General features: G+C 46.6%; 1 protein-coding gene across 2 annotated transcripts; it reads right to left on the bottom strand.

The window, feature by feature from the left end:
• Nucleotides 1-3,430: 3,430 nt before the first annotated feature.
• Nucleotides 3,431-12,752, bottom strand: Plau (plasminogen activator, urokinase). 2 transcript variants are annotated; one of them, XM_040735958.1, is made up of 11 exons: nucleotides 12,715-12,752; nucleotides 9,593-9,683; nucleotides 9,094-9,124; nucleotides 8,851-8,958; nucleotides 8,088-8,262; nucleotides 7,622-7,713; nucleotides 7,231-7,453; nucleotides 6,875-7,023; nucleotides 6,139-6,279; nucleotides 5,640-5,788; nucleotides 3,431-4,520 (listed from the first exon to the last, which is right to left on the bottom strand). In XM_040735958.1, exons 2-11 carry the CDS (start codon nucleotides 9,647-9,649, stop codon nucleotides 4,344-4,346), a joined length of 1,302 nt encoding a protein of 433 aa, XP_040591892.1. In that variant the 5' UTR covers nucleotides 9,650-9,683; nucleotides 12,715-12,752; the 3' UTR covers nucleotides 3,431-4,343. The 2 variants fall into 2 exon arrangements, with proteins under 2 accessions (XP_040591892.1, XP_005083594.1); XM_005083537.4 differs by lacking the exon at nucleotides 12,715-12,752 and adding an exon at nucleotides 9,963-10,109.
• Nucleotides 12,753-25,840: the final 13,088 nt, after the last annotated feature.

Here is a 25,840-nt window from a genome sequence, read left to right as displayed (position 1 = left end):
GGTTATTTTAAGCGTTTGTCAGCAACTCTTCACTGTCTGATTCAAGGAGGAGCTCGGATGTTTCCTGCTAGGGAGGAAGGTGGCCTCTAAGGGAATGAGTGTGCAGGGGTGTGGCTGTCGTCGGGTTCTGGCCTGGGAAAGACAAAGCATATCTGGGACTCAAGTTGAGTCCTGATAATTGAATTGGCCACAATGTATTTCAAAAGGAAGAATTCTGGTGAAAACGGAAACCACCTCGGTGAAACCTGATTTCAGCAGAAAAGGCTAAGGTTGCTTGATCGGTGTGAAGCTGCTTTGTAAAGCGGTGCCTGAGAATCCTCTGGAGCCAGCTGCCTGAGTTCAAAGCCTGAGTCTGCATTCGCAGCTGCGTTTGCCCTGTGCAGGCTTCTCGATGTCTCTATGCCTCTGGTTTTTCTACTGTAAAGGAGAGCTCCAAATACTACAACATCCTCTTCCTGGAATGAGGAAAAGGGCTAATGGGAATCCAGAGCTCCAGAACAGTTTCTGGGGAAGCAAGCAGATCTTCAGAAAGGTAGCTGAGGGCAAAGGAGGCGGCTGAGGAACAGTGTGCAGACCTTCACAGCCTCATTGCTCAACCTGCCAGTGGGGCTCATACTTCCTGTTTTCTGTGTCTGGAAGCCCTGATGCTGCTGGGGCTGCTCAAGTTTGGACAAGATCCTTCTTGGCCTCTGGGAAGAAATGAAGAAGCTGAACGGCAGCTTAGCCTGGGCTGGGCGATTTAGCTTCTGGTCAGGTCCCTTCTTTCCCAGCAAGTCCTCTGCGCCCACAAACACTAGTGCAGTCCTGGGTTGGGAGGCAAGAAGGATTAAACCCTGAGTTACTTAGCTTTGTAAAAACTAGTTGGGTGCTTTAATTAGGTACCCCCTACCGTGTGTGTGTGTGTGTGTGTGTGTGTGTGTGTGTGTGTGTGTGTGTGTGTGTGTGTAGGCACGATTGTCACACAGCACTGAACTGAAGTCAGAGGAGAACTTCCAGGAGTCACTTTTTACCGTGTCGGTTCTAGGGATCAAGCTCAGGTTTTCAGGTGTGGCAGCAAGCCCCTTCACCCAGTGAGCTTTCTCAGTAGCCCTGTTATCTCATTTATGGTCGAGGAAACGTGGACAGGGGGACAGAGAGGCTAATGGTCTTTTCCAAACCACATAGCTAGTGTTAAAAGCCAGGTTTCTAGTTCAGGTCAACTGATTGCAAAACTAGCACAGCTGTGCTGTGTGGAAAAAAAACAAACCACACACACACACACACACACACACACACACACACACACACACACACACACTGTGCTAGGTGCCAGATTATGGAATTAAAGGTTCAGGGATCCGCAGAACCCCCACTCGGGAAAATTGACTGTGAACTCATGATTACCGGGTCTCGAAATCCCTGGGCCCTTCATGGATTCTGACCAAGTGCCTGTCGCCTGAGGTTCTTCGTCAGGGGTGCATATCTAACACACCTCGTGAGTTTTCCCGAGATCACAGACCTGGCACCAGCCCTGACCTGAATCATAACCCCTAACAGGTGGGGCATAGGTGTGTAGATATTTTTAAAAGTTTCTCAGGTGACTCTTGTGAGAAACACTGCCAAACTCGAAGTATGACTTGGAAATCCCAATATTTTTGTGTCTAATTATGTCTTCCAGCCTGCACTCTGTGCATACCTCAGTTCTTCAGAGCTGCTTGATTCAAATCATGCAGTCACCCCTACTACGATGGCATCAGCTTTAGTTCTGAGTTCCAAACCTTACAGATGGCAATGAGTGGCATTAACACAGGAGAGAACACAGCCCTTGCCCCACACTCACCCCTGGGAAAGTTTATTTTGTTTTCCCGGAATGTCACCTATGTAGGGTGTTGTGGATCAGCAGTTTTCACTCGAGCAGATGTTGATGGCTAAGGTCAGCCCAAGGATTTGGTGGGAGCAGAGTAATGAGAGTGTGGCACAGCCAATCCCCACGAGGCTCACTGTGAGTGGGGCCTCGTTGAGCAGGCCTGCAACAGGAGGCTGAAGCAGGAGGACCACACCCTTAATGTCTGCCTGGGCTGCAGAGTGAGTTTAAGGGCTGCCCTGTAAGACCTTACTTCAAAGTAAAGAAAACACAATACAGATTAAATCCTAAAATGTAGGATTTTAATCCTCAATACCACAAAAAGAAAGAAACAAAGAGCCCTTAACCTGTGGACTCACTCGGTGGGCAGAGACACCTGCCCTTAAACTGTGGACTCACTCGGTGGGCAGAGACACCTGCCCTTAAACTGTGGACTCACTCTGTGTGAAGACAGCCTGGTCTACATACTGAGTGCCAAGCCAGCCCCCATCTCAAAAGTGAATAAGTAATCTAAGAGGTACACTGCACCATAGCACCAGGCTGAGGAAGCCACTGTGAGACACAACTCAACCTGAATGCTACTCACCAAGGCACAGTTTGTGTCACAGCCTAGGTGCTGTGACAGCCAGCCTGACCTCTCCTATCCCTGCCTTCCCGGGCCACATCAAGTCAGATATGCTCCACCAACAAAGAGAAAACTCAGCACCAGCTCCCACACACGATGGAAAATTACGTCTGCTTTCTCTGAAGTACCAGATTCACAATGGCTTGGTGTTTGGTGTTTGGCTGTTTTCTTTCTTTATTTGTTTATTTGTGCTTGTTTTGTTTTGAGACAGAGTTTCTCTATGTAGCCCCGCTGTCCTGAACTCGCTTTGTAGACCAGGCTGGCCTCAAACTCAAAAGATGCGCCTGCCTCTGCCTCCAGAGTGCTGGGATTAAAGGCGTGCGCCACCATCTCCCGGTTTATGTTTTTTTTTTTTCTTTAAAGACTAAAACATACTCTGTAGTCAGGTTATCTTCAAACTCAGTCTCTCCCAGGCTGGGATGACAGGCATGAGATATTATACCGGCTCACGCTGATGTTTTCATCCTTTTTTTTTTTTTTTAGATTTACTTTTAATCATGTGTCTGTGGGTGCTGGTACTTACACAGGCCAGAAGAGTTACAAGCAGTCACCAGCCACCTGAAGTGGGTGCAGGGAACCAAACCCTAGCTCTCTGCGACAACAGCAAGCACATGTAATCTTAACCGCCTAGCCATGTCTTCAGTGCCCACACTGCTGTTTTGTTTGAATCAGCTTTTTCTTTTCCTTCTCGGGGATTTTATGTTTTTAGCCTCACTGACCTTGAAATCACCAAACTGACCCTGAACTTACATCGGTCTCTGTTTAGCCTTCAGGGTATTCACTAATGGCGTGGACTCCCATGCCTGCCATGGGCCAGCAGTTTCCCTCATGCAAGCATTCTTGTACAAAAGAGCTCACGGATGTTCCAGACATTACCACGATGTAATCACCTCAATATTTCCTTCTTTTATTGTCCCCTCCCCGCTTTGCTCTCATACAAGAATCACAGAGAAACTGGAATCTTCAGAAAAATCACATTTTATTGATCACCTTTATTCAGAATTATAAAAATAGATATAAATAAAAATAGCAGAACATAATTATTAAATATTAAGTATATTGGAATGATCCTTACCCCACCCAGTGAGGATTGGATGAACCAGGCTAATAAGTAAAAAAGATAACTGGCCAAGAAGTGGACATCAATATAAAAAGTGAAACAGACATTTAGTGCTTGTCACGGGTCATGCCCGAGAATGATACATTCACATGGAGCATCACATGGAAGACTGAGCGGCCCCAGCATCACAGTCCCGAGTTTAGGGAAATGCCTAGACTTGCAGTTAGACACAGGAATACACCAGTTCTTGCTCAGGCTCACACTCACAGCCTGTGCACAGAGAACAAACATACACGTCTGTAATATTTTCCGATCCATTTGTGGAATTCGAGAGCAGTTCCCCCAAGCCATTAGTGTCCCTATTCCTCAAACCACTGTTCTCATATTGGACAAGCCCCCTCAAAATACTTCAGCTGTTACACTTCCTAATTGGGAAATCATTTCTTTCCCAACTGCAGACCTCATGAATGACCCGTTAGGGGAACCAACTCTCCTCCTACACTTGCTCAGGAGACCTTTCAACAGCTTCAGATGCTTTAGTCCAGAAAGAGACAACTCCTGGTCAATATCATCCTGAGTCAGGACCAACTTTCCATCCTGGTCAGGGGGTCTGGGTGGCCAGCACCCAGGCCTGTGCCTGTGGGTAAAGCTACTGGCACTCACCCTGCTGGGCAACACAAGCAAACAGTGCAGAGCCTGCCCTTCTCAACGTCTTCCCTACGTTTGATAGGGAGGACCCTGCTTCGAGGCCATGGCAGCATGGCAGTGAGGGGTGAGTGACCCATCTGTTTCTTTCCTTGGCCACCTGGAGGCCATCAGAAGGCTAGGCCATTTTCTTCTCCAATGTGGGCTTGAATCCAGCTGAGGAAGCGTGAGACCCTCGTGTAGACACCTGGCTTGTCTTTCATTGCACATCCCCGGCCCCAGCTGACAATCCCGCTCAGAGTTGGGCGGCCGTTGATGTCACAGACCAGAGGTCCTCCAGAGTCTCCCTGGGAAGTCAGAGAGAAAAAGAGGTGAGGTCTTGGAGAAGTAAGGAAAGGGTCACCACCCTTCAGCCATGCCTGAGGAGACCTTGGTAACTCCCTATTTCCTATTCAATTGAGTGCAAAAACTTTTACTTAGTTTCTGAGCTGCTTTCCCAGAGCCTGCCACACCTCACCTTGGAATACAGAGTGCCCTGTCACAGTTCTGGTTCTCTGAGCTGAAGCACGCTCCTCTGTCTTCCCAGCATTTTATTTACCAGTGGTATTCTCGGTAAGGCTTCTCCCCCCTTTTCCAATACCTGCTCTTTTGTAATTCACAATTAACAGATCCGAGCAGTGAATTAGACAATCATATTGTTTTTTGTCAAAGGCCCAGAAGTGACGTGAATGGTATCTGTGTTTTGTTGTTGTGGTTTGTATCTGTTTTGGAGACTGGGGCAACATCTCAAGGTCCTATGTATTCCAGGCTGGCTTTGAACTCACTATGTAGCTGAAGAATTGTCATATTTCATTACCCATAGTCCTAGGGACTGAATCCAGGGCTTCATTCATGCTGCCTAAGTACTCCAAATAAGCTATGTGCCCAGACTGTTGGTTTTTCTTATGGTCTCTATTTCCTGAGTGGAGGGTTGAACTCAGGACTTTGAGAATACTAAGCAAGCGCTGTGCCACTGAGCTAGGCACCCATCCCTTTTTTGTTGTTGTCTTGTCTTGTTTTTGTTTGGTTGGGTTTTTTTTGTTTGCATTTTTGTTTTGTTTTATTTTATTTGAGAAAAGCTATTGCTCTGTAGCACAGACCTTGAATTCTCACTATGTGTCGTGGGCTGGCCTTGAACTTATGATCCTCCTGTCTCAGCTTCTGAAGTGCTAGGAGTGCTGAGGTTATAGATGTGCTTCACCATGTCTGGTTTTTTTTTTTAATGTTCTCAGTCCCTTTTAATCTAAAGTGTGTAGCACAGGCTCATGCCAAATGTTTGAAGCTGTAAGTACTGGCATAAGCTCCCAAAGATCTAAGTCCTTGATTCTTGGTTATTGGCTAGAAAGAAACTCCTCAGACCTGTCAGATCAAATCCAAGAGCAGTGGGAAGTCTGGGAGTGATAAAAGGCGATGCTTGGGAGTCTTACCTGGCAAGCGTCTGTTTTCCACTGTGGGTCGGCAGCACACAGCATTTTATAAGTGATTTCAGAGCCGTAGTAGTGGGGCTGCATACACTGTTCATGGGAAATAAGCTTCACAACAGACATCTTCAGGTTCTTTGGGTTGATATAGTCACCTAGACAGAGGAAATGAATGTTTTCATTAAGACGTGTCTATACATGAGACCTTCTGTAATCATTAAGGTGTATCTATACATGAGACCTTCTGTAAGGGTGAAGATAAAAACATAACCCACATGTGGAAACCCCTTATCCCTCTTTTTAAAGCTCCATTGTGAGCCTGTGCTCCACCAACAGTGGCTCATCCCATTTGAATGGTTGCCCATTGCTTCCTACTCTGTCCCTGGACCTATTTGTCACCTCCATAGTGTTCCAATCTCTGTCTCCTCAGTGTCCCTTTGATAGTCTGCCACATTTGCTTCTGGACCCCAACACTCCCCCAGCTTTAGCTTCAACTGTTACTTACCTTCATTCTCATATCCAAAGCCAGTGATCTCACAGTCTGAACCAAAAGGAGCATCACCAAACCTTGGAGGCAGGCAGATGGTCTGTATGGACCTGGATGGCTGAGCACAATGACCCGTGCTGGTACGTATCTTCAGCAAGGCTGTCGAAGGGACAGGTCAAAGGGAAAAGACTATCACCTGCCAGGTCAGATGGTCAAAATCTCTCCCCTCCAAATGCTACAGCACTGATCTATACTCGTGATACTAGAGTCGCAGAGTATCCAAGAGCGTCTGCTGTGTCTTGTCACCCAGAAGCCTCCCCACCACATTCTCCAAATGCTTTATTTCAGCTGATGACGGATGTTCGGGCAGCCAGAGTTACCATGTACATCTGAACAGGCTGTTTCCTGCTAAGGGAGCTGAGCTGAAAACCTGCCACGGCTTAACTCTATGAACCCTATATTCGGGTATGGACAGACGCACCCACCTTCCCCTGCACAAACAGGGCATCCCAGCCCAAGCCATCTGCCAGCAGGGTCCTTCCCACTCAGAAGCAGCTACCTGTTGGGGATACTCTACAGAGCAGCACTTACACCCCTCAGTTACTCATGCGATTCGCTCTGAACTCTTCTCCACAAGCTGCTGTGTAAAGCCAGAACTTCAATTCCCCCAACAATTTCTACCACTACTTTGGGCTTTTGTCGGACCCCTCTTTTGCTGGCTCTCCTCTTCCTGGTAACTAAGTTTTCTGCTCACCAATATCATTATGGTGGGCCAGGCTATCAGCGTTATAGCCTTCATGCAAGATGAGCTGCTCCACCTCAAACCGCATCTCTCCAGGAGTATAGTCGTTCCTCCTCGACTGGCCCAGGTAGACAACATAGCTTTCCTTCTTGGGGTCATGACTGTGAGAAATGAGGCATGTCAGCATGATCGCAAGAAGCCCTGTTACTTCCTCCTCTCTGCCATAGAGGCCTCGAGGCACTACTTGTACTTAAGGCCACAAGCTACACGAAGAGAGGCTTGGCGGGAGACCTCTGTAGGGAAGGAGACAGAAACAGGCCTGGGGTGGGAGGAAGGGTCAGAGGGAAGAGACAAGGGGATGTACGTACATGAAGCAATGTGTGGCGCTGACCACCCAGCATGGACTGATGAGGCTACCGCCACATTTAAAGGTGGGAGGGATTCCTCCCTGGTTCTTCTTGTAGATGGCTGCAAACCAGGGCTGGCTCTCAATGACAGTGGATTCTCCCCCAACAATCTTAAAGCGGGGCCTTAGAGCCTTCTGGCCACACTGGAACCCTTGTTGATCTGGAGAAGAAGGGGGCTTTTTGCCTAAAAAAGAAAGAGATACATATTTTGGGGAGGAGCAAAGGGTGAAGAGTCCCACTGAGGCAGACGTCATGTTCATCCCTCCGGTAGTGGACGAAGGGGACGATAGGAGCTTGTCTCTTTCCACCTGTCATCACCCCGTTGTTGTCCTAAGCAGCCAGTGATACTCACTGACAGAGCAGTCCTGCACCATGCATTCTTGGACAAACTGCTTTAGGCCAATCTGCACATAGCACCACGGTCGCCTCTGGTTGTCAGGGTTCCTGGTAACATGAAGGGATAGGGAATGTCATCCTAACCCAAAATGCCTCCTCCGCAACCCCCCTGCCAGAGAATGCTCAGCCAGATATCTGATTCTTGTGCCAGTATACCGAGGGCTGGGAGAATAGGTTTCTAAGAGGCCATGGGGTGGGGGTGGGAGTTGCTTTGTTTTGATGTGTATGGGTGTTTCCTTTATTCATTTCTGTGCATGACGGACGCCCATCAGTGCCAGAAGAGGGTATCAGGTCCTCTGGAACTGTTTGTGGTGAGCTGCCAAGTGGATGCAGAGACCCAGGTCCTGTGCCTGTGCTCTTAATTGCTGAGCCATGTCTCCGGCTCCCACAGGAAGGATTGTTGGTATCCAGTCTTCACCTACCTGCAGAAATTGTGTTTCCCCAGGCCTAGGTTCAGAGCATCAGGTCTGTGGGCATGGTAGGCTTTCTGGAGGACAGCAGGGGAGTTCCAGGCCAGACAGATCCGCCCTTTGATGTCAGTGTTGGCCTTTCCCCGGTAAGACTGGCCGTTTCCATGATAGCAGGTCTTTGATGTATCTACAGATAATTCGAGGGTTACAGGGTATTAGACAAAAGGGGGAGTTTGGACAGGCATTTCAGAGGGGACATGGGTTCAGACCGGGCAGGTGACATTTTCACAGCCACCACTTCATGAGACTCGATGTGTGTCCTAACTCCTAACTTCTGCTGCCTGGTTTTTTATTTTATTCGTTTATTTTGTGTATGGGTTTTTTTTTTCCTACATGTATATCTGTGTGCCAACTGCATAGCTGGTGCTGGAAGAGGCCAGAAGAGGGCATCGGATCCCTGGGACTGGCTGTGACCCGCCTGCCATGTGGGTGCTGGAAAATCATAGCAGAGGCCATCTGGGAGAGCAGCCAGGGTTCTTAACCACTGAGCCATCTCCAACTGCACCTCACACACTTTTTCAGACAAGGTCTTACCATGTAGCCCAGGCTGGGCCTAAACTTACTATTCTTCTGCTTCCGTTCCCTAAGTGCCGGGCTTACAGACCCACACCACCAGGCTCAGCTCCTGCCTACTCCTGCATCCTGCCCATCTCTCCCTGTCCTTGGAATCTCTGGTCCTCCCTTCCTCCCCGACGGAGAGTCAAAAATCCCATACCTATCTCACAGTGCTCCCCTTGGAATTTCTTTGGGCAGCTGCATCGGCGAATGCTGGAGAAGTACTTGTAGGACACACATACGCCTCCATTCTGACAGCCGCAGTTTGCTGGCAAGAGCAAACGTGGGGTAAATAAGGATCAAGGGGCAGTCAGTCTCCCCACGGGGACAGGGAAGCCATGCCTCCTAAGGTTTTCCAAGATGTCTGTGCAGCCAACTATTGTGCAAGGGAGTAGATACTCACATTGGTCAGAGGCTCCAAGTTCATGGCCACCCTGCAGGAGATGAAGGTGGGGGGGGTCATCAGAGGTGATATGCTCTAGGGAATCCATGTTCGGGATAAACAGGCCACAAACTCAAAACCCATTGTCTCCTCCAGTGATATTCAACCTCATTCTTTCTCATCCCCACCCCCCACCCCCCACTCCCCCCACCCCCGTCTGCCTCTCCACTTTCTGTTTTTTTGGCCAGATCTCCAAATGAAGGCCCTGGGCTTCCAGCATCCAGACACGGACTGACTCAAGCAAACTTCACACATATCAGGTGCCCTTGGGCTAAGACAGGCTAGAGCTTCTTCCTCCTTTTCCAGATGGTGCTCTAGCCCTCTGCTGACACGTTGTCCTATTTCCCTGGAGAGAACGGACCTGCTATTGATGCCTAAGGACTGCCAGCTCCCTGTGTAGCCCTTTTCCTGCGATGCTGCTTAGGGGTTCCGCAAGCCCCTGCCTGATAAAACCACTCACTTCAGAGTCGTTCACCACCAAGGCCAGGAGGAGCAGGCATGCCAGCCAGACGTTCATGGTAGCAAGGCTGGGCTCTAGACAGCGAGCGGTTCTGCAAAGGAAGGAAGAAGTCAGGGCAAGAAGCGGAGCGGTGTCAGGGCAGTTCAAGGGGAGAAGCTCCAGGTCCCATGCGGGGCGGGCCAGTAGGGACCAAGAACCCAGGCCCCGTCGCCTCTCCCCTCTGCTGGCTCTGGACCCGCACAGCAGCATGGACCACACTGCAGGGGCTGGAGTGGTGACCTGGCTCACAGTCCTCCCGCTAAGGTAGGGGAAAGGAAGGCGTGCGGGAGCCCTCATCCCGCCACGCTTGCTTCAGACCAACAACACTCACCGGTGACTGCAGCGGAAGGGCGCCGGCAGGCAGGCTCGGACAGGATGGATGACCCACCGCCCGCGCTCTAAGGCTCCAGTCTGTGCTCGGCGCTGCCGGCCCTTTATTAGGGCCCGCCCGAGCCCTGGCCCCGCCCAGGCTCGGCGGAGGGCGGCGCTCTCTCCCTTTTCCTTTCCCTCCATCCCACCTGACCGCGCTTGCTTCCTGGACTTTGTAGGGGGTCGCAGGGTCTCCAGCGGAGAGAACTAACATGGTCTGGACTGAGGGATCCAGAAGCATCTACATTCTCCCCTTCTTACGTTCACCTAGAGAGGCCCCAGTGCAGCGTGGAGAGGGCGCGCCAGACACTAGCTCGCGGATCCTCTTCCTAGTGGCTTAATCAGTTCTCCCACCTGTCCATCTTTGAGCCTTACCTGCTAGGACACTTATTTAGATAGCTGACAGAGGGGTATAATTTGCAGGGGTTTTTTTTTGTTTTTGTTTTTTGTTTTTGTTTTTTGTTTTTGGTTTTGGTTTTTTTTTGGTTTTTTTTTTTGTTTTTTGTTTTTTTTTTTTTTTGGTTTTTCGAGACAGGGTTTCTCTGTATTGTTTTGGAGGCTGTCCTGGAACTCGCTCTGTAGACCAGGCTGGCCTCGAACTCACAGAAATACGCCTGCCTCTGCCTCCCAAGTGCTGGGATTAAAGGCGTGAGCCACCAACGCCCGGCTCTTAATTTGCAGTTCTTATACGGCAAAAATACTTGGTAACAAAGGCTCCCATATGTCAAAAGCTGGGTCCCCAAATGTCACTAACACAATCAGTGAATCAGAAGACAAAAGTGTCTTTGTAATAGTGGGAGGGGGGGGGGGCAAGGTCAGATTTTATTCAGATTTCTGCTTCGTTTCCGGCCAGCTTGAAAGATAGTTTTAGAAATCACGATGGCACGTGCCTTTAATCCAAACACTAGGAAGGCAGAGACATCTCTGTGAGTTCGAGGCCAGTCTGGTCTAGAGTTACTGGTTTAGAGACAAACAAACCCTGTCTCTAAAAACCAAAACAAAAAATCTGATAAAGGTTATGATCTGATAAATTATAGGAGTGTAGGAGCAAAGTCTTGGGGTATCAACTGCTAATGACTCTGGTTAAAGTGTCAATGGGTCTTTTGAAAATTACCTATATTGAACAGTTCATTTATTTGTGTGGAAAAGAATGCAGTCAATTGGATGGGGGGGGGAAGCAGGGGAGGCGGGGAGCGCCCGGAGAAGGGGAGGGAGGGGAACTGGGGTTGGTATGTAACATGAAAAATAATTTTTTAAATAAGAAAATGAATACAGTCAATATAGGTCGTAGAACCACAAAAACAAACAATGGGGGGGAGACTCTTACTAATGTGAACGACAAACTGCAGCAGTATGAAAACAACAGGACAGTCAGACCTTGCTAACGTGGGTCATAAAACAAGCAACAGTGGGAGTAACCACTCTCCCATTATAGTAGAGGAGCCTGGGTCTGAGGGATAAGACTAAAGGAATGCTTTTTTTTCTTTCTTTCTTTTTTTCTTTTGTTTTTCAAGACAGGGTTTCTGTGTGTAGCTCTGGCTGTCCTGGAACTCGATCTGTAGACCAGGCTGACCTCAAACTCAAAGAGATCCACCTGCCTCTGCCTCCCAGTGCTGGGATTAAAAGCGTGTGCCTTCACCATCTGGCAATGCTTACTTTTCACTGAATGCTGTTTCATACTGTTTTTAAAGCTTTAAACATATCCCTGCATTAGCCATTCCAAAAAGCTAATTTCACGTTTTAAATGCATTTGTATTCAGTATTCTGTGTTATCATAGGACATTATTATATGAAGACAAAAACCATTGTTTACCAAATAAAATAAATTTCCAGAAAGACAGGTCGTGTGTGACTCTTAAATCTTGAGGACAAAGCACAAGCATGTACACACGCACACACACCCTCGGGCATAATTGGAAGGACACAGAAAGGATTCCAAGGTTCAGTCACCTTAGTGCACGCGCACACACACACACACACACACACACACACACACACACACACCCTCGGGCATAATTGGAAGTACACAGAAAGAATTCCAAGGTTCAGTCACCTTAGCACACACACACACACACACACACACACACATACCCTCGGGCATAATTGGAAGTACACAGAAAGAATTCCAAGGTTCAGTCACCTTAGCACACACACACACACACACACTCTCTCATGCACACACACATGCACATGTGCACACACACTCATACACACACGCACACACACCCTCAGGCATAATTGGAAGTACACAGAAAGGATTCCAAGGTGTCAGAAACAAGGACTTGTGGCCATTTTGATGGTCCTTTCATGGAAGAGGGGGAACGAGTCGTCATAATTCATTAGGGCCCAAGCCTTGCTTTATTTCCCTGAGCCTAGCCCTGTAGGGTTTGAGGACCTTGCACACCTGAACCTTGGGAAAGAGACCCAGGAGGTAGGCAGGGGGAGGCCAGGATGCCAGCCTCTCGATGGGGAAAGTGCACATTAACTATCCCCCTTTGGGTGGGCAGGTGACCATCCTTCAGAACACATCTTCCTGAGCAGCCCAGCTGCCAGCAGCCCACAGAACCACTGAGTCAGAGATCCCATAGGCCTCAGAGGTAACTTGCTGCTTCCTTTAGAAGACTGTGGCCAGTTTTGTTTAGGTTTAAGAAGCCATTAATTGTAAATAAACATGATCAAAATGTAAACAGAGATGTAACAGCCTGAGGACTTACCCCGAAACTCTAGTTTTATATGAGGAAATTCCCAGCCGGCTGGCATGATTCACGTTGCTCCCCCAACAGCTCTCATGACTCCGAATTACTTGGCTGGAGGCTGTCATGCTGATTCTTTGACAGCAGGGTGACCTCATTTCCTCTTGGACAAACAGAGACCGTTATGCAGTGTGACAGACAGCCCTCTTCCTCTTTCCTCTGCCCTCCACGTCTTCACCTGGGTGAACAATCCCAGTGGCGCCAATTCTCATAGAATTGCCGTCCTACTGGCTAGTCAGATTCTCTGACATCTCTGATTATTTTTGGTGCAGTCTGTGTTAGACTTCCAATTCTTTGGGGGCAAAGAACACATTTTGAGTATCTAAGATGTCCTAACCAGAGGTGGTTTTGTGTCCATGAATGCAGAACAGAGAATAGGAACAGAGAGCTTTGGATGGTCCTGAAAGTTCTCTCTCTCTCTCTCTCTCTCTCTCTCTCTCTCTCTCTCTCTCTCTCTCTCTCTCTCTCTCTCTCTCCCCCAATGTATTATACACATTGTAACTAACTCCAACTCACCAGTAAAGCACAGGTGTTGCATTAAGGAAAGATATAAAAGCACTTCCGGAAGGCTACCTTGTGAATGTTTGTCCCTGTGTCTGTGTGTGTCCATCCCTATGTGTGTCTGTTTGTTGTGCGTGCTGTATGTGTGACTGGTGTGACTGGTGTCTGTCTGTTCTGTCTGTATATACTGTATGTGCCTCTGTATGAGTGGTGTTTGTGTGTTCCTAACAAAGGACTTGACTTTGTTATTTATTGAACACCATAGAAAGCGTTACATGGGGAAGAAATGGAATATTCTACAGAAGTCTTTAACATGTTTTTACAAGCGATTAAGACACAGCCCCAACTGATCCCAACTACCAGATAGCAAACATCATTGTTCATCGTCAATATCCACAAATAGTTGCTCTCAGCCTTTATGGTAGACTTAAGAAGTCGCTTTCAATTTCTGTATTCACTACTTTCAACAAATGATTCATTATCTGGGTCAGGACATGGAAGAGTACATAACTTAAGCTCACAGCTATGACTTAGCCTAGGTTGTAAAAGTTGACTTTGTGGGGAATCCAAGACAAGTAAATTTGATTGTTACGGTCTCTCTCTCTGTCTCTCTGTCTCTGTCTCTCTGTCTCTCTCTCTGTCTCTGTCTCTGTCTCTCTGTCTCCCTAGAATAAATAGTATGGGCCTATGTCCTTTCTTGTCTAGTATTTGTCTTGTACTTAAAGACATTTTCAGGCCGGGCGTTGGTGGTGCACGCCTTTAATCCCAGAACTCAGGAGGCAGAGGCAGGCGGATCTCTGTGAGTTCCAGGCCAGCCTGGTCTACAGAGCGAGTGCCAGGACAGCCTCCAAAACAATACAGAGAAACTCTGTCTCGGAAAACAAAAAAAACAAAACAAAAAAAGACATTTTCAGATAAATCATTCCTCTTCCAAGTTCAGAACTGCCCTATGACAAAGACTAGAATTGCCATTATCATTCTGCGACAAGGAAAACATGGCAAAAAGATGACGCATAGTTGATGGGTGACAAAGGCAGCAGCACGACCCAGGTACTCAGGAGAGAGTACCTGAGTTCCTGTGCTGTGTCGCACAGTCTGCATAAGGTTGCAGGATTCTGTGACGAGAAGGGCCAGGTAATTAAGATGTTCAGGTAGGTGATGTAACCCATCCCAGCTCAGGTGTTTGCATCAAGCCTTTCTATGTATTCTGCAGAATTCCTTCCAGAAACACTTTTATTTTTTTAGGATGATACCCATACTATAATATAAATTCCTTGCTTGCCTGAATTCCAGGAACTTCCTTTGTGATCTAAACTGAAGTTTCTGTTGAGAATGAGAAATAAGGAAGTAGAAGCATATGATTTCATTATTTTCTTGACTGCAAAGGGGAAGTCTCCAACACTGCCTTTGTATCTCAGGCGTCTAGATCTCCTAAGTCAGACGTGGCAACGCAGATAACGGAGGAGCTCTTTTGTAGGTGCTGTTTCCAAAAGGACAGGCAGATGCCCGTGTACACTGAGCAAAGTATCTAAACTTAGCCTGGCTTCCTATACAGGAAAACGAGCCCCTGAAAGCTTTTGTTTTGGTTTGGGCTTTTTGTTTGTTTATTTGCTTTAAGTTTTTATCTGTTTGGGTTCTGTTTTTTTGAGACAATATCTTTTTATGTAGCCCAGGCTGTCTGTCCTAGAATTTACTATGTATCAGACTGGCCTTGAACTCAGAGATCAGATTAAAGGCGTTTGCCAAACCATCTGTCTAACTGTTGGTTTAGGCTTTTGAGACAGGGTCTTATGTAGCCTCAAACTCACTCTAGTCTGCACTTCCCAAGTGCTAGGATTACAAGCCTGTCCTACCATGCCCAGCCCTTAAAGGCTATTTTCTGACTAGCTGGGTCCAGAAGGAAGTTCATGTTGAGTCATGGGATTCATTCCTGGTTGCTATACTAAGAGCAGTCAGGGTGCACTGTAGGGGAGTCATTTTTGAACAAACCTCTTAACTCTTTTGATTGCAGTCCTCCACCTGAGAAATGAACAGCACGGGTCCCCCTGCACCTGTTTTGCAGATTACATGAAGTCATGCCTATATGTGAAAGTGTTTATTCATTCTTTCATTCATTCAGTATTGAAGATGGGGCTCTATGTGCCAGTATAGTTTCAGGTGCTGAAAATGAAATGATAAATTTTGTAAACTGTAATGCCCACCCAGAGTGCTTCCCTTCTGTTCTTGTCTGTTTTGGCCCAGAGGACCAGGTCATGTTGGAGTCCATCTCAGGAGTCCAGTTAAGTGGGGGTGCCGTGTTCGTGGCCCACAGATCTCAGCAGCTGGGCAGCTGGGAAGGACAGCTGTGGGTGCAGTTCACCCCCACCCTGGCTCCCACTCACCCCCTCATCTGTGACTCTGCAATGGGGGACCTGTTTTTAACCTCCTTCTTTACATATTGGCAAACGGACTCCCCAGCAGTCTCGGGGAAAGGCCAGGGAGCTGGTCAGATAGCATCCTTCAGTCTGAGTGGTCAGATAGCATCCTTCAGTCTGAGCTGGTCCAGTGGTCAGATAGCATCCTTCAGTCTGAGCTGGTCAGATAGCATCCTTCAGTCTGAGTGGTCAGATAGCATCCTTCAGCCTGATCTGGTCAGATAGCATCCTTCAGCCTGATCTGGTCAGATAGCATCCTTCAGTCTGAGTGGTCAGATAGCATCCTTCAGCCTGAGCCTCTCTCCCCACTTCTTACTGTGTGTTTAGTGGTGAAGGTGAAGCTGTGTCTGGGCCTGCAATGTGAGCTACTGAGTCCCTAACGGCCTGTGGAAAGGGGTGGAGGGAGGCCACATATTTGTTTCCTTACTCATGGGAAGCAAAGCACTCAGGGGCTGAACCCTGAGGTCACGCAATGTCGTCAATAACACAGAGAAGTGCAGGCCAACTTGGTTCGGCCATATTCACTCTATGACTTTCCAGACTTCCCTGCCCCTTCGGGTTTCTGATCTGATTCTTAGTTTTAGCCAGGCCAATTATCTCTGACTTCAGCATGAACATCTTGAGCCTTGGCCAAATCTCTTTTGTCCCTAATTCAAACACAGTAAGTCAGGAATGTCGTACTCTGAAAGAATATTGGGGGCCCTGAGTTACGGTTCAGTAGTCAAAAGCATCGCTGCAGACCTGGCTTCCACTTCCCAGCATCCACAGGTAGCTCACAACTATCCATAGCTCCAGTTCCAGGGCACACAGTGCCCTCTTTGACTCCCAAGAGCACCAGGAACACTGCTGCACTTACGTACATGTGAATGAAATACTCATACGTAAAATAAGTCATAAACCTAATTTTAAAATGTAAAGGGTGTAGGTTGTGACTCTCCAAACCTCCTGGATTCTGAACCTCTCTCCAGGGAAAGCTCTACTGAGAACTCAGGTCAGCAGTGGATGCTTACGGAAAAACTAAGGGCATTCCCTGGAAAAGGGCTGGAAGGGGGACTGAGAAACTGCTGGGCTTGTGAAAACCTGGGGAAGTCAATCTTTTTTATTTTTTCTTTTTGGTCTCTTCAGTTTTTTGAGACAGGGTTTTTCTGTGTTGCCCTGGCTGTCCTGAAACTGACTCTGTAGACCAGGCTGGCCTCCGAACTCACAGAGATCCACCTGCCTCTGCCTCCCAAGTGCTGGGATCAAAGGCATGTGCCACCACTGCCCGACAAAGTCAATGTTATTTAGAGAAACATTTTCAGATATGGGTTAAACTGATAAGCAATCTTGTTCTGAAGAAAAGCAAGGTAACATCCGTAGTTCATATGACTAGAGTCCGTGTGCTTGTATTTAGTAAACGGGAGCATCTTGTTTCTGCTATACGGAATGGAAAGCAGCAGCTGATAAGAGGAAGTGAATCATCGGAGGTCATTCACTGAAGACGAGATTCACAACTCACAGACTTTGAGGAACCTTATGACACATTTCCACCTCCTGTTCTGAACCCTCACCTCCTTCCTTCCTTCCTTCCCCTCCACCTCAGGGCCTTCATCTGCCCTCTCCACCTGCAGAGACAGCTCCAGTGCCCAAGCAGGAACAGATCAATCAGATGAGCCTCGGAGGAAGGTTCAGAAGTATGCAGACACCTGTGTGAGCAGAGAGAAAGAGTACATGTGCACACACACGCACACACACATATACATGCATACACATGCACACACATGCACACACATGCACACACACATACACAATACACACATACACACACATATACACACATACACACATGGATACACACACATACACACATGCACACATGCACACACATACACACATGCACACACATACACAATACACACATGCACACACATATACACACATACACACATGGATACACACACATACACACATGTATACACACATACAGACATGCACATACATACACACGTGCACACACATACATGTGCACATACACACATATACATGTACATACACACACATACACCTATGCACGCGTGCACGCACACACACACACACACACACACCACAGCAAGGACATAGAGGGACAGTAGCACAAATGGAGGAACAGGATATGGATAATTGCATGCCCAGAATGTTCCTTCTTTACTCTGGGGGCAATGATTATGGAAAAAATAAAAGAAAATGAGGCCTGTTTTCTTCAAGGGGATTTTATAATCTGTCCCTTGTTAGAGGACAATAACGAAGTCAGGTACAGTGGCCCACGAGGATTCAGTACCTACCTGGATAACCTTACAAAAAAAAATAAAATTTAAAAGGTAGTTAATAACTAACTTTTATTATATGGTATTTGCTTTTAAAACCTTAACAATGGGAACTGGAGAGATGTCTTGGTGGTTAAGAGCACTGGCTGTTCTTCCAAAGGACCTGGGTTCAACTCCCAATACCCACATGGCAGCTCACAACTGTCTATAACTCCAAGATGTGACACCCTCACACAGACATATATGCATGCAAAATACCAATGTACATAAAATTTAAAAATAAATAAATAATAAAAACCTTAATAACGTTCTTTAAAGAAAGTACTATCAATGTGACCATTTTATAGTTAATAAAACAGAAATACAAGTGAGGACAAGTTCCCCAAGGCCACCCTGTAGGAAAACAGTAGAGCTGGTGCTCCCATCCAGGCCTGGCCGATTATATGGTTTGGGGAACTTTCTGAGTATCCTGCTCAGTCAGTGAGAGCAGGCATTTGTCCTTATATGGGGAACGGGGGAAGTCTTGCTTTTGTTTGGCTTATGTAGCCCAGTACAGCCTTGAATTTGTTATGTGACTCAGGGTGGTTTTTGAACTCCTGATTCTCCTACGTCTACCTCCCCAAGCGCTAGAATTACAGGTATGCACCAGCCTGCCAAGCCCATTGACACCCAGGAAAGTTCCAGCTGTCCAAACCCTTTCTGCTTTGGTTCCTGCCTATCCAGCTCGAGCCAGACTTTGATAAAAAAAAATACTCTTCCTTCTGTCTAATATAGCCAGCCACGTTTGTGTCTTCTAGTCAGAAGAGTGATTACTGGGTCTTGTGGCTGTACTTATCTGTGTAGATTCCTGTAACCACCTACACCAATCTTCCTTTTTCACAAGCTCTGTTTGCCCATGTCTATGTGTGAGGACACCGACGGCTTCTGTGTAGGGAAATATCAATAGCATCTGTTTCTGAGTATCCTTTTTGTCTAACAGGCGTCGGACTAAGTTCTATATGCGCAACTCAGTCTTCAGTGAGAAGGTGCGATATCATCTCCTATTTACGGTTAATGAAAGGGAGGTTCTGTGAGGCTAACTAACTTGCTCCAAGTCCTACAGCGAGTGCCTCACGGGTCAGACCCGGGTTTCTTGCCAGAGAGCCTGGGAGTATGCTGATGCTTTGTTTTTGCAGGGTTTGTGGATGGTAGGTAAGACAGCTGTACCACTGAGCAATACATAGCTCTTACCTCCAAAGCCCTTGCTGATAATCACTATGACCCCATTGTCTTTTTAGCCCTGCCCCCAAGCAAAAAAAAATTGTCCCTTTGGGCAGGTGCCTGGGTAACCAAAATAATGAATACCCATCAATACTATGTCCACATGTCTTATCTGCTGATGAAAACGTCCTGGTTTGAAAGTCTAGAGACTTTCAGGATAGCCTCCTTGAGAAATTCTAACTTGTTAGCAGGATGCCTCCATAGCTTGATTTCTAGTATGTTTCTTCTGGGATACTTATGACCAAAGAAGTCTTGGGAAAATAATGTTCCCCCAATATGTCAATGCTTGTCTAGGGGATTTTAGTTTATTTTATTGGTTTATCAACCCCCTCTCATCCCTAGAATGCCTAATTAAACCCTAAGCTTTGAATACAGCAGCACTTCTGCTTGAGCCCGGGACCCTTGTGATGGAGGGAGGCCACATAAGTGGGGGAGGCCAGAGCTGCCCAGCAGACGCATGAGCAGAGCTTTCCACACAGATGGATCAAGGAAGGGCACGTACGCTTGAGAACCGGTGCCAACCAAACCTCCCTGAGGCCGCTTTTCTAAAACCTATCCCCAAAAAGTTAATTGCTTCGGCCCTTTGACCCTGTGCTTTTTTAAAGATACCAAGTGATTGTTTCATTTCGTGAAATGTGCCAAGTGGATGGCTGAATGGACTTTTCCATGGAAAGACTGAAATCAAGATGCCTTTGGAATCAAAGAAACCCTCAGAGGCACAGCAGAGCGGCAGGCAAGGGGGCTCAACAGGAAGAGGTGCTTGCTGCCCATCCTAATGGCCCAAGATTGATCCCAGGACCCGCGGGGCCCTCTGATCACCACATTCGGGCCATGACGCTCATGTGCCCCACCCCATTAAACTAATTCATTAAAATGTAAGAAAGAAAAAGCACCGGCCGTGGATGAGAAGCTGACTCCCCCATGACCTCAGTGTGAGTGTGAACAGAGCAGAGCTGGGGACCCAGTGTTCACCAGAATCCGGTTTCCACATCATCTCTGTACTAGATCTCTTCTCTGCTCCTTAAGGTCAGATCTTACCAGTTTTGTTAACTTCTAGGATCGATGTTTGATGTTGGTAGCTGGTTAAGCAGTTGGCTGGGACAGGCCGTCTAACCCAGGCTCGAGTCAAACTCGAGGAGGATCTTCAGTTTCTGGTTCTCCTGGGATTATATGCCCATGCCATCATGCCAAGTTTTCTTTTCTTTCTTTCTTTCTTTTTCTTACTTTTTAAATTTTTTTATTTGGTTTTTCGAGAGGGTTTCACTGCAGCTTTAATAGACCAAGCTGGTCTCGAACTCACAGAGATCCACCTGCCTCTATCTCCCCAGCACTGGGAGGTGTGCTCCACCACTTCCCAGCATGTATTTTTTTTTAATTTCTTCTTTTTTTTCTGAGACAGGGTCTGTCTATATAACCCTGGTTGTCCTGGAGCTCACTATAAAGATCAGGCGGGGCTCAAACTCATAGATACATCTACCTCTACTTCCCCAGTGCTGAGCTTAAAGATCTGCACCCCCACACCTGGCCCTTAATGTTCGTCTTTATTATTTTTAACTGTGTGCATGTGAACAGGTGAGTATAGGTGTGTCAAGAAAATAAGAGGTGTTGGATCCTCCTGGAGTTGGGGTTACAGTTGGTTGAGCTACCCTGTGTGGGTGCTGGAAGCTGGCCTCAGGTTCTCTGGAATAGCAGTACATGCTCTGAACTTCTAAGGTCATCTCTCCAGCTCCAATTTTTAAAAATGCAATAAACCATTTTAAATAACTTTATTCAGTCTTAGTGAGTGCACGCCACAGTGGAGGTCAAAGGATAACTTTTAGAAATCGCTTCTCTCCTTCTGCAAGGATTGATCTTGGGCCATCCGTCAGGCTTGACTGCAAACACCCTTTACTAATCCGGGAGCCATCTCACTAAGTTGCTTTGGTTTGTTTGCTTGCTTGTTTTGAGGACAGGGTCTCTGTGCAATGTGGAGCTCATTAGTTGGCTACATTGGCGGGCCAGCTAGCTACATCTGACTCCCCACCAATGCTGCTCACACTGGGGTTTCAACGAATTGTACCTTGGCTGCCCCCAGAAACTGCCTTCAGCAGAAATAAGCCTCACAGCTTATGGAATGGGCACAATGTCTCTTTTTAGCCAAAGAGAAGGCAACAGTGAAATTAACCCTAGGCAGATCATCTGCCCCAGGATGTAGTATGCTGGAGGATTGCTCAGGCCATACATGTCAGTCAGCATGCTCTACATGTGAAGAAAATTCTATGCTCCAACTTCTAAGAATAAAATAACAAAACTCAACTCCAATGTCCCACATTGTTTAGTAAACCAGAAGGAGCCCACCAAAGAACAATACAAGATTCCTTTTCCGAAAAAGGATGACATCTGGGCCTGGGGGTGTAGCTCATGTGGTGAAGCCTTTTGTTCTACCCCAGATACTACATAAACCAGACACCAAGTTCAAGGCCATTTCCAACTACTGACTGAGTTTGAGGCCAGCCTGGGATACATGAGACCCTATCTCAATAGAAAAAAAATGCTGAGATCTAGTTAAGACGAACAAATTTAAAAATTTGCAGAAATAATTTAAAAGCAATTGAGGAATGTGAGGACTATTGAAAAAGAAAACAAGTTTTGTTGGAGGATGTGGAGAAGTTGGAACTCTCATGAGCTATTATTTCGATTCAGAAAATCAGATCTAGCAAGTGATCCAAAAGTCCTTCTTCCAACAAGACTGAAAACAGAGTCTTCAGGAGGTAAATGTGCACCCATGTTCATAGCAGCATCACAATGGCCGTGACTGGAAGCAATTGTTGATGGAAGGGCCAGGAACAGAAGCACGGGTAGACAGAATCTCACATGCACACCCACGGGTGGACCTTCTGTATGCTGTTAATATAGGCTTCTCTTATTGATTCAATAAAATGCTGGCTGGGTAGTAGCCAGGCAGGAATAATAGGTGAGGCTACCAGACAAGGATAATGCTTGGAAGAGAAAGGCAGAGAGAGGAGCCACAAGAGATGCCATGTAGCTACCGGGAAGATAGGACACTGGGCATTCTCTGGTAAGCCAAGACCAGGTGGAAATACTTAAATTAATAGAAATGGGTTAATAATTAAGAGAGAGCTAGCCAATAAGAAGCCTGAGCCATCAGCCAAACACTTATAATTAATATAGGTTTCTGTGTGCTTATTTGGGGCTAAATGGCTGTGGGGCCAGGTGGGACAGAAGCTCGGTCCACACATACACTGAGTCAGGACTGGTAGAACTTTAACTCCATCTCAAAGCAGAAAGAAATCCTCATCCTGTCACAGGTGCTGCAAAGTGCACAAATGCTGAAGATTTTATAATAAATGAAATAAGCCAGTCACAAAAAAGGCAAATACCATAGATTCCAGTTATAAATGATACCTACAATAGTCAAGTTCAGAGGCTGAAAGTAGACATGGTTTCCAGAGGGAGTGGGAAATGGGGAGTTACTATGTATAGAGCTTCAGATTTGCACAATGAAAAAGTTTTAGATAACACCTGTTGCCCGAAAAAAAGCAAATATACTTAACACTACCACTAAACTGTATATTTATGAGTAGTTAAAAATCTAGTGTGGAACCGGGTTTGGCGGCACATGCCTTCAATCCCAGCACTCGGGAGGCAGAGGCAGGTGGATCTCTGTGAGTTTGAGACCAACCTGGTCTACAGAGCATGTTCCAGGACAGACTCCAAAGCTACACAGAGAGACCCTGTCTCGAAACCCCCCAAAAAAATCTAGCATGAAGCTGGGCAGTGGTGGCACATGCCTTTAATACCTATTTCAAAAAAAAAGAAAAAAATAGGCAAGATTGTAAAGTTGAGGCCAACCTGGATGTGAGTTTGACACCAGGTTGGCCACATAGCAAGACTGCCTAAGAATGAATGGATGACAAAAAATGAGTAAGATGGGAAATGTTATGCTATGTGTGTGTGTGTGTGTGTGTGTGTGTGTTTGTTTGTTTTGAAATAAGGGTTGGTTCACACTGACCTTGGATTCGAGGTCCTCCTGTCCCTACCTCTAGAGAGTTGAAATTACAAATATGAACCACCACATCTAGTTCTCTCTCTCTCTTTCTCTCTCTCTCTCTCTCTCTCTCTCTCTCTCTCTCTCTCTCTCTCTCTCTCTCTGTGTGTGTGTGTGTGTGTGTGTGTAGCCATAATTTTTATAAACTATTAATCACTATCAGCTATAGATATAGTAAAAGTAGAAGAAATGAGACACTAAAGTTAGAAATTTCTTGGACATGAACAAAAAATGTTTTTCTTTTTCTTTGGTTTTTCAAGACTGGTTTCTAAGTGTAGCTCTGGCTGTCCTGGAACTCACTCTGTAGATCAGGTTGGCTTTGAACTCAGAAATCCACCTGCTTCTGCCTCTCGAGGGCTGGGATTAAAGTCGGGTGCCACCACTGGCTGGCTTGTACATCTTAAAAGCTACATCAGGTTGGAATTGGTAGTGGCCAGGGGCTTCTGGAAGAATTGTGCCAGGAATAGTCAACCAGTTTACATGAAATAGAGAATAAAACTTGGATGTGTTTAACTCTGGTGTGTATGTGTGTGTGTGTGTGTACAAACAGTGAGAAGTCTGGCCTGATTAAGGAAGGTTTATACCGAGGAGTAACAAGAACTAAATATAAGTAGTTAGGGTGAGGTCAGATTAAAAACAGGCTTAAAAACGCAGACAGGGGCTTCGCATGCCATTCTGGTGGAGTACTTGCCTAGCGTGTGTGAGACCCTAAGTTTATCTTCTACTCCACGAAATGAAACCTTATAAGGAAAGCCGGGTAAAAGTTGGAGTTCTAGGAAGGCCTGTGTGTTTCTGAACAAGGATGTATGTGTTTACTAACAATACTGAAAATCCTCCCTTGTCTCGGCTGACACTGGGAAGAGAAAGAATGGCTTGACTGATCTGGGACAGAAAGAACAGGGAGCAGTGACAACTGCAGGGTCGGGGTAGCGATGGAAGGGAGAACTGAGACAACAGGGCGTCTGTGGGGAAGTAAGAGTGGAGGGTGGGAGGGGACTTGCTTGCAGTCATCTTTCCTATACCTCGGGACTCTTGCTTCTTCCGGACTTACAATGCCATGCTTTGTTTAAGTCCTAAGTATCTCCTTTGAGAGGCTGTATCACGACGTCAACTTCCTGTGGATCTGGATGCCTACGGATAGAAAGCATCGCTACAGCTCGGCATCAGCTGTCAGGACCAGTGTTGCCGAAGCTTTCTCTACAGGAGGGATGACTGTCTTGGTGAAAGCTGTGGTTCTAGAGGAAGGGAGCGCCATTCCCAGCTTGGTGGATGATGCTGTTTGTGAACTTAGATGAGTCACTTCCCTTCATTTTCCTTTTTGTGCAATGCAGAAAGATATTCTTTCCACCTGCTTTCGCAGAAACCCGAGGTGGACTGGAGAAAGAGTAACTTATGCCTTGCCCTTTATCTTTTTTTTGAGGTGGTGGAGGTGAGCCTCAGGTAGGGCTGGGCAAGTTCTCTCCTCATGTACCACACCATTCACCAGTAAGCAAAGGGCTAAAGCCTGGGTTGGAGCAAAGCTCAAGATGTATGAAGCCCCTGGGGTCATAAGTTTGACATATCCATGGGAGTCCAGTTTAACATACCCTATCCTTGACATCAGAAACCCACAGAGAATATGTAAGCACTAAACAATATAAACAAAGATTGCTCCAGAGAGCCTAGGTTCTGGGAATATGAATGGAGAATTCTGACCAAAATTCCAGGTCTCCAAGTTCCCCTTGAGGAGTCATGAGGATCATGCAGGAGGTGAATCACCACGCCCAGCGTCCATCCACCCTGAAGACCTAAGTCACCAGCTATGAGTCTTGGCAAAGAAGGGGCTAGAGAGAAGCCTGATTCAAACAGCTCAGGGGCAGTGCTGAGGAATAAAACATGTTCCCCAGGGTTCTGATGGGATCAGAAATAATTTTGCCCAAGGCTGTGGATGCCGTTCTAGTTCTGCGGTCAGTGGTAGGTCAGAGCCAGAGATGGTCCCCATGGGATTAGCACCATTGCTTCTAGTCTGGAAAAAACATAAGAAAAAAGAAAAGAAAAGAAAGAAGCTCAGAGAATTGTTGACCTAAATAAATTGACTATATCCTTCCCATAGTTTACTATATATAACCAAAGGGAAGAGTGTGGTGGCTACTCTTGGTTGTCAATGTAACTAAATCTGGAGTTAACTAAAATCCAAAAATGGAGGACACACCAGTGAGGGAAGTTTGCTTAATCTGAAGTAGAAAGATCCGTTTCTAGTCTGGATCTTGAGGGGAAGGCATAGCTTTAATCTGGGCCACTCCTGCTGGAAGCCTGGGAAGGACACGGAAGAAGGAAGCTTCTGCTCTCTGCCTGCTCATGCCTTCTAGCAAGTCCATCCCTTCACGGGAACCAGAGTTTACTTCTTCAGGGTTCCATCATCTACTGAAGACCAGATGAGACATCCAGCCTCATGGACTGAGCACCCTCTGGATTTCTGGGCTTTCTGTTCATAGCCAGCCATTGTTGGATTAGCTGAGTCACAGCAATAAATCATTTTAATAAACCACACACATGTATATTGTATATATGTAATATAATATATGTTATATATTATATATACA

The sequence above is a fragment of the Mesocricetus auratus genome, unplaced genomic scaffold (assembly GCF_017639785.1).
Source record: "Mesocricetus auratus isolate SY011 unplaced genomic scaffold, BCM_Maur_2.0 Super-Scaffold_100053, whole genome shotgun sequence".
NCBI lineage: Eukaryota > Metazoa > Chordata > Mammalia > Rodentia > Cricetidae > Mesocricetus > Mesocricetus auratus.
Note: the sequence above shows the minus strand (reverse complement) of the source record. Positions and strands in the feature narration are given on the sequence as shown.

Coding starts and splice junctions, on each gene's coding strand:
- Plau (XM_040735958.1), bottom strand. CDS start 9,649: ATGAACGTCTGGCTGGCATGCCTGCTCCTCCTGGCCTTGGTGGTGAAC. Junction 8,263..8,850: donor AGGGGAGCACTGTGAGATAG/GTATGGGATTTT, acceptor AATTATCTGTAG/ATACATCAAAGACCTGCTAT. Junction 6,280..6,874: donor GGCCCACCATAATGATATTG/GTGAGCAGAAAA, acceptor TCCCTTCGACAG/CCTTGCTGAAGATACGTACC.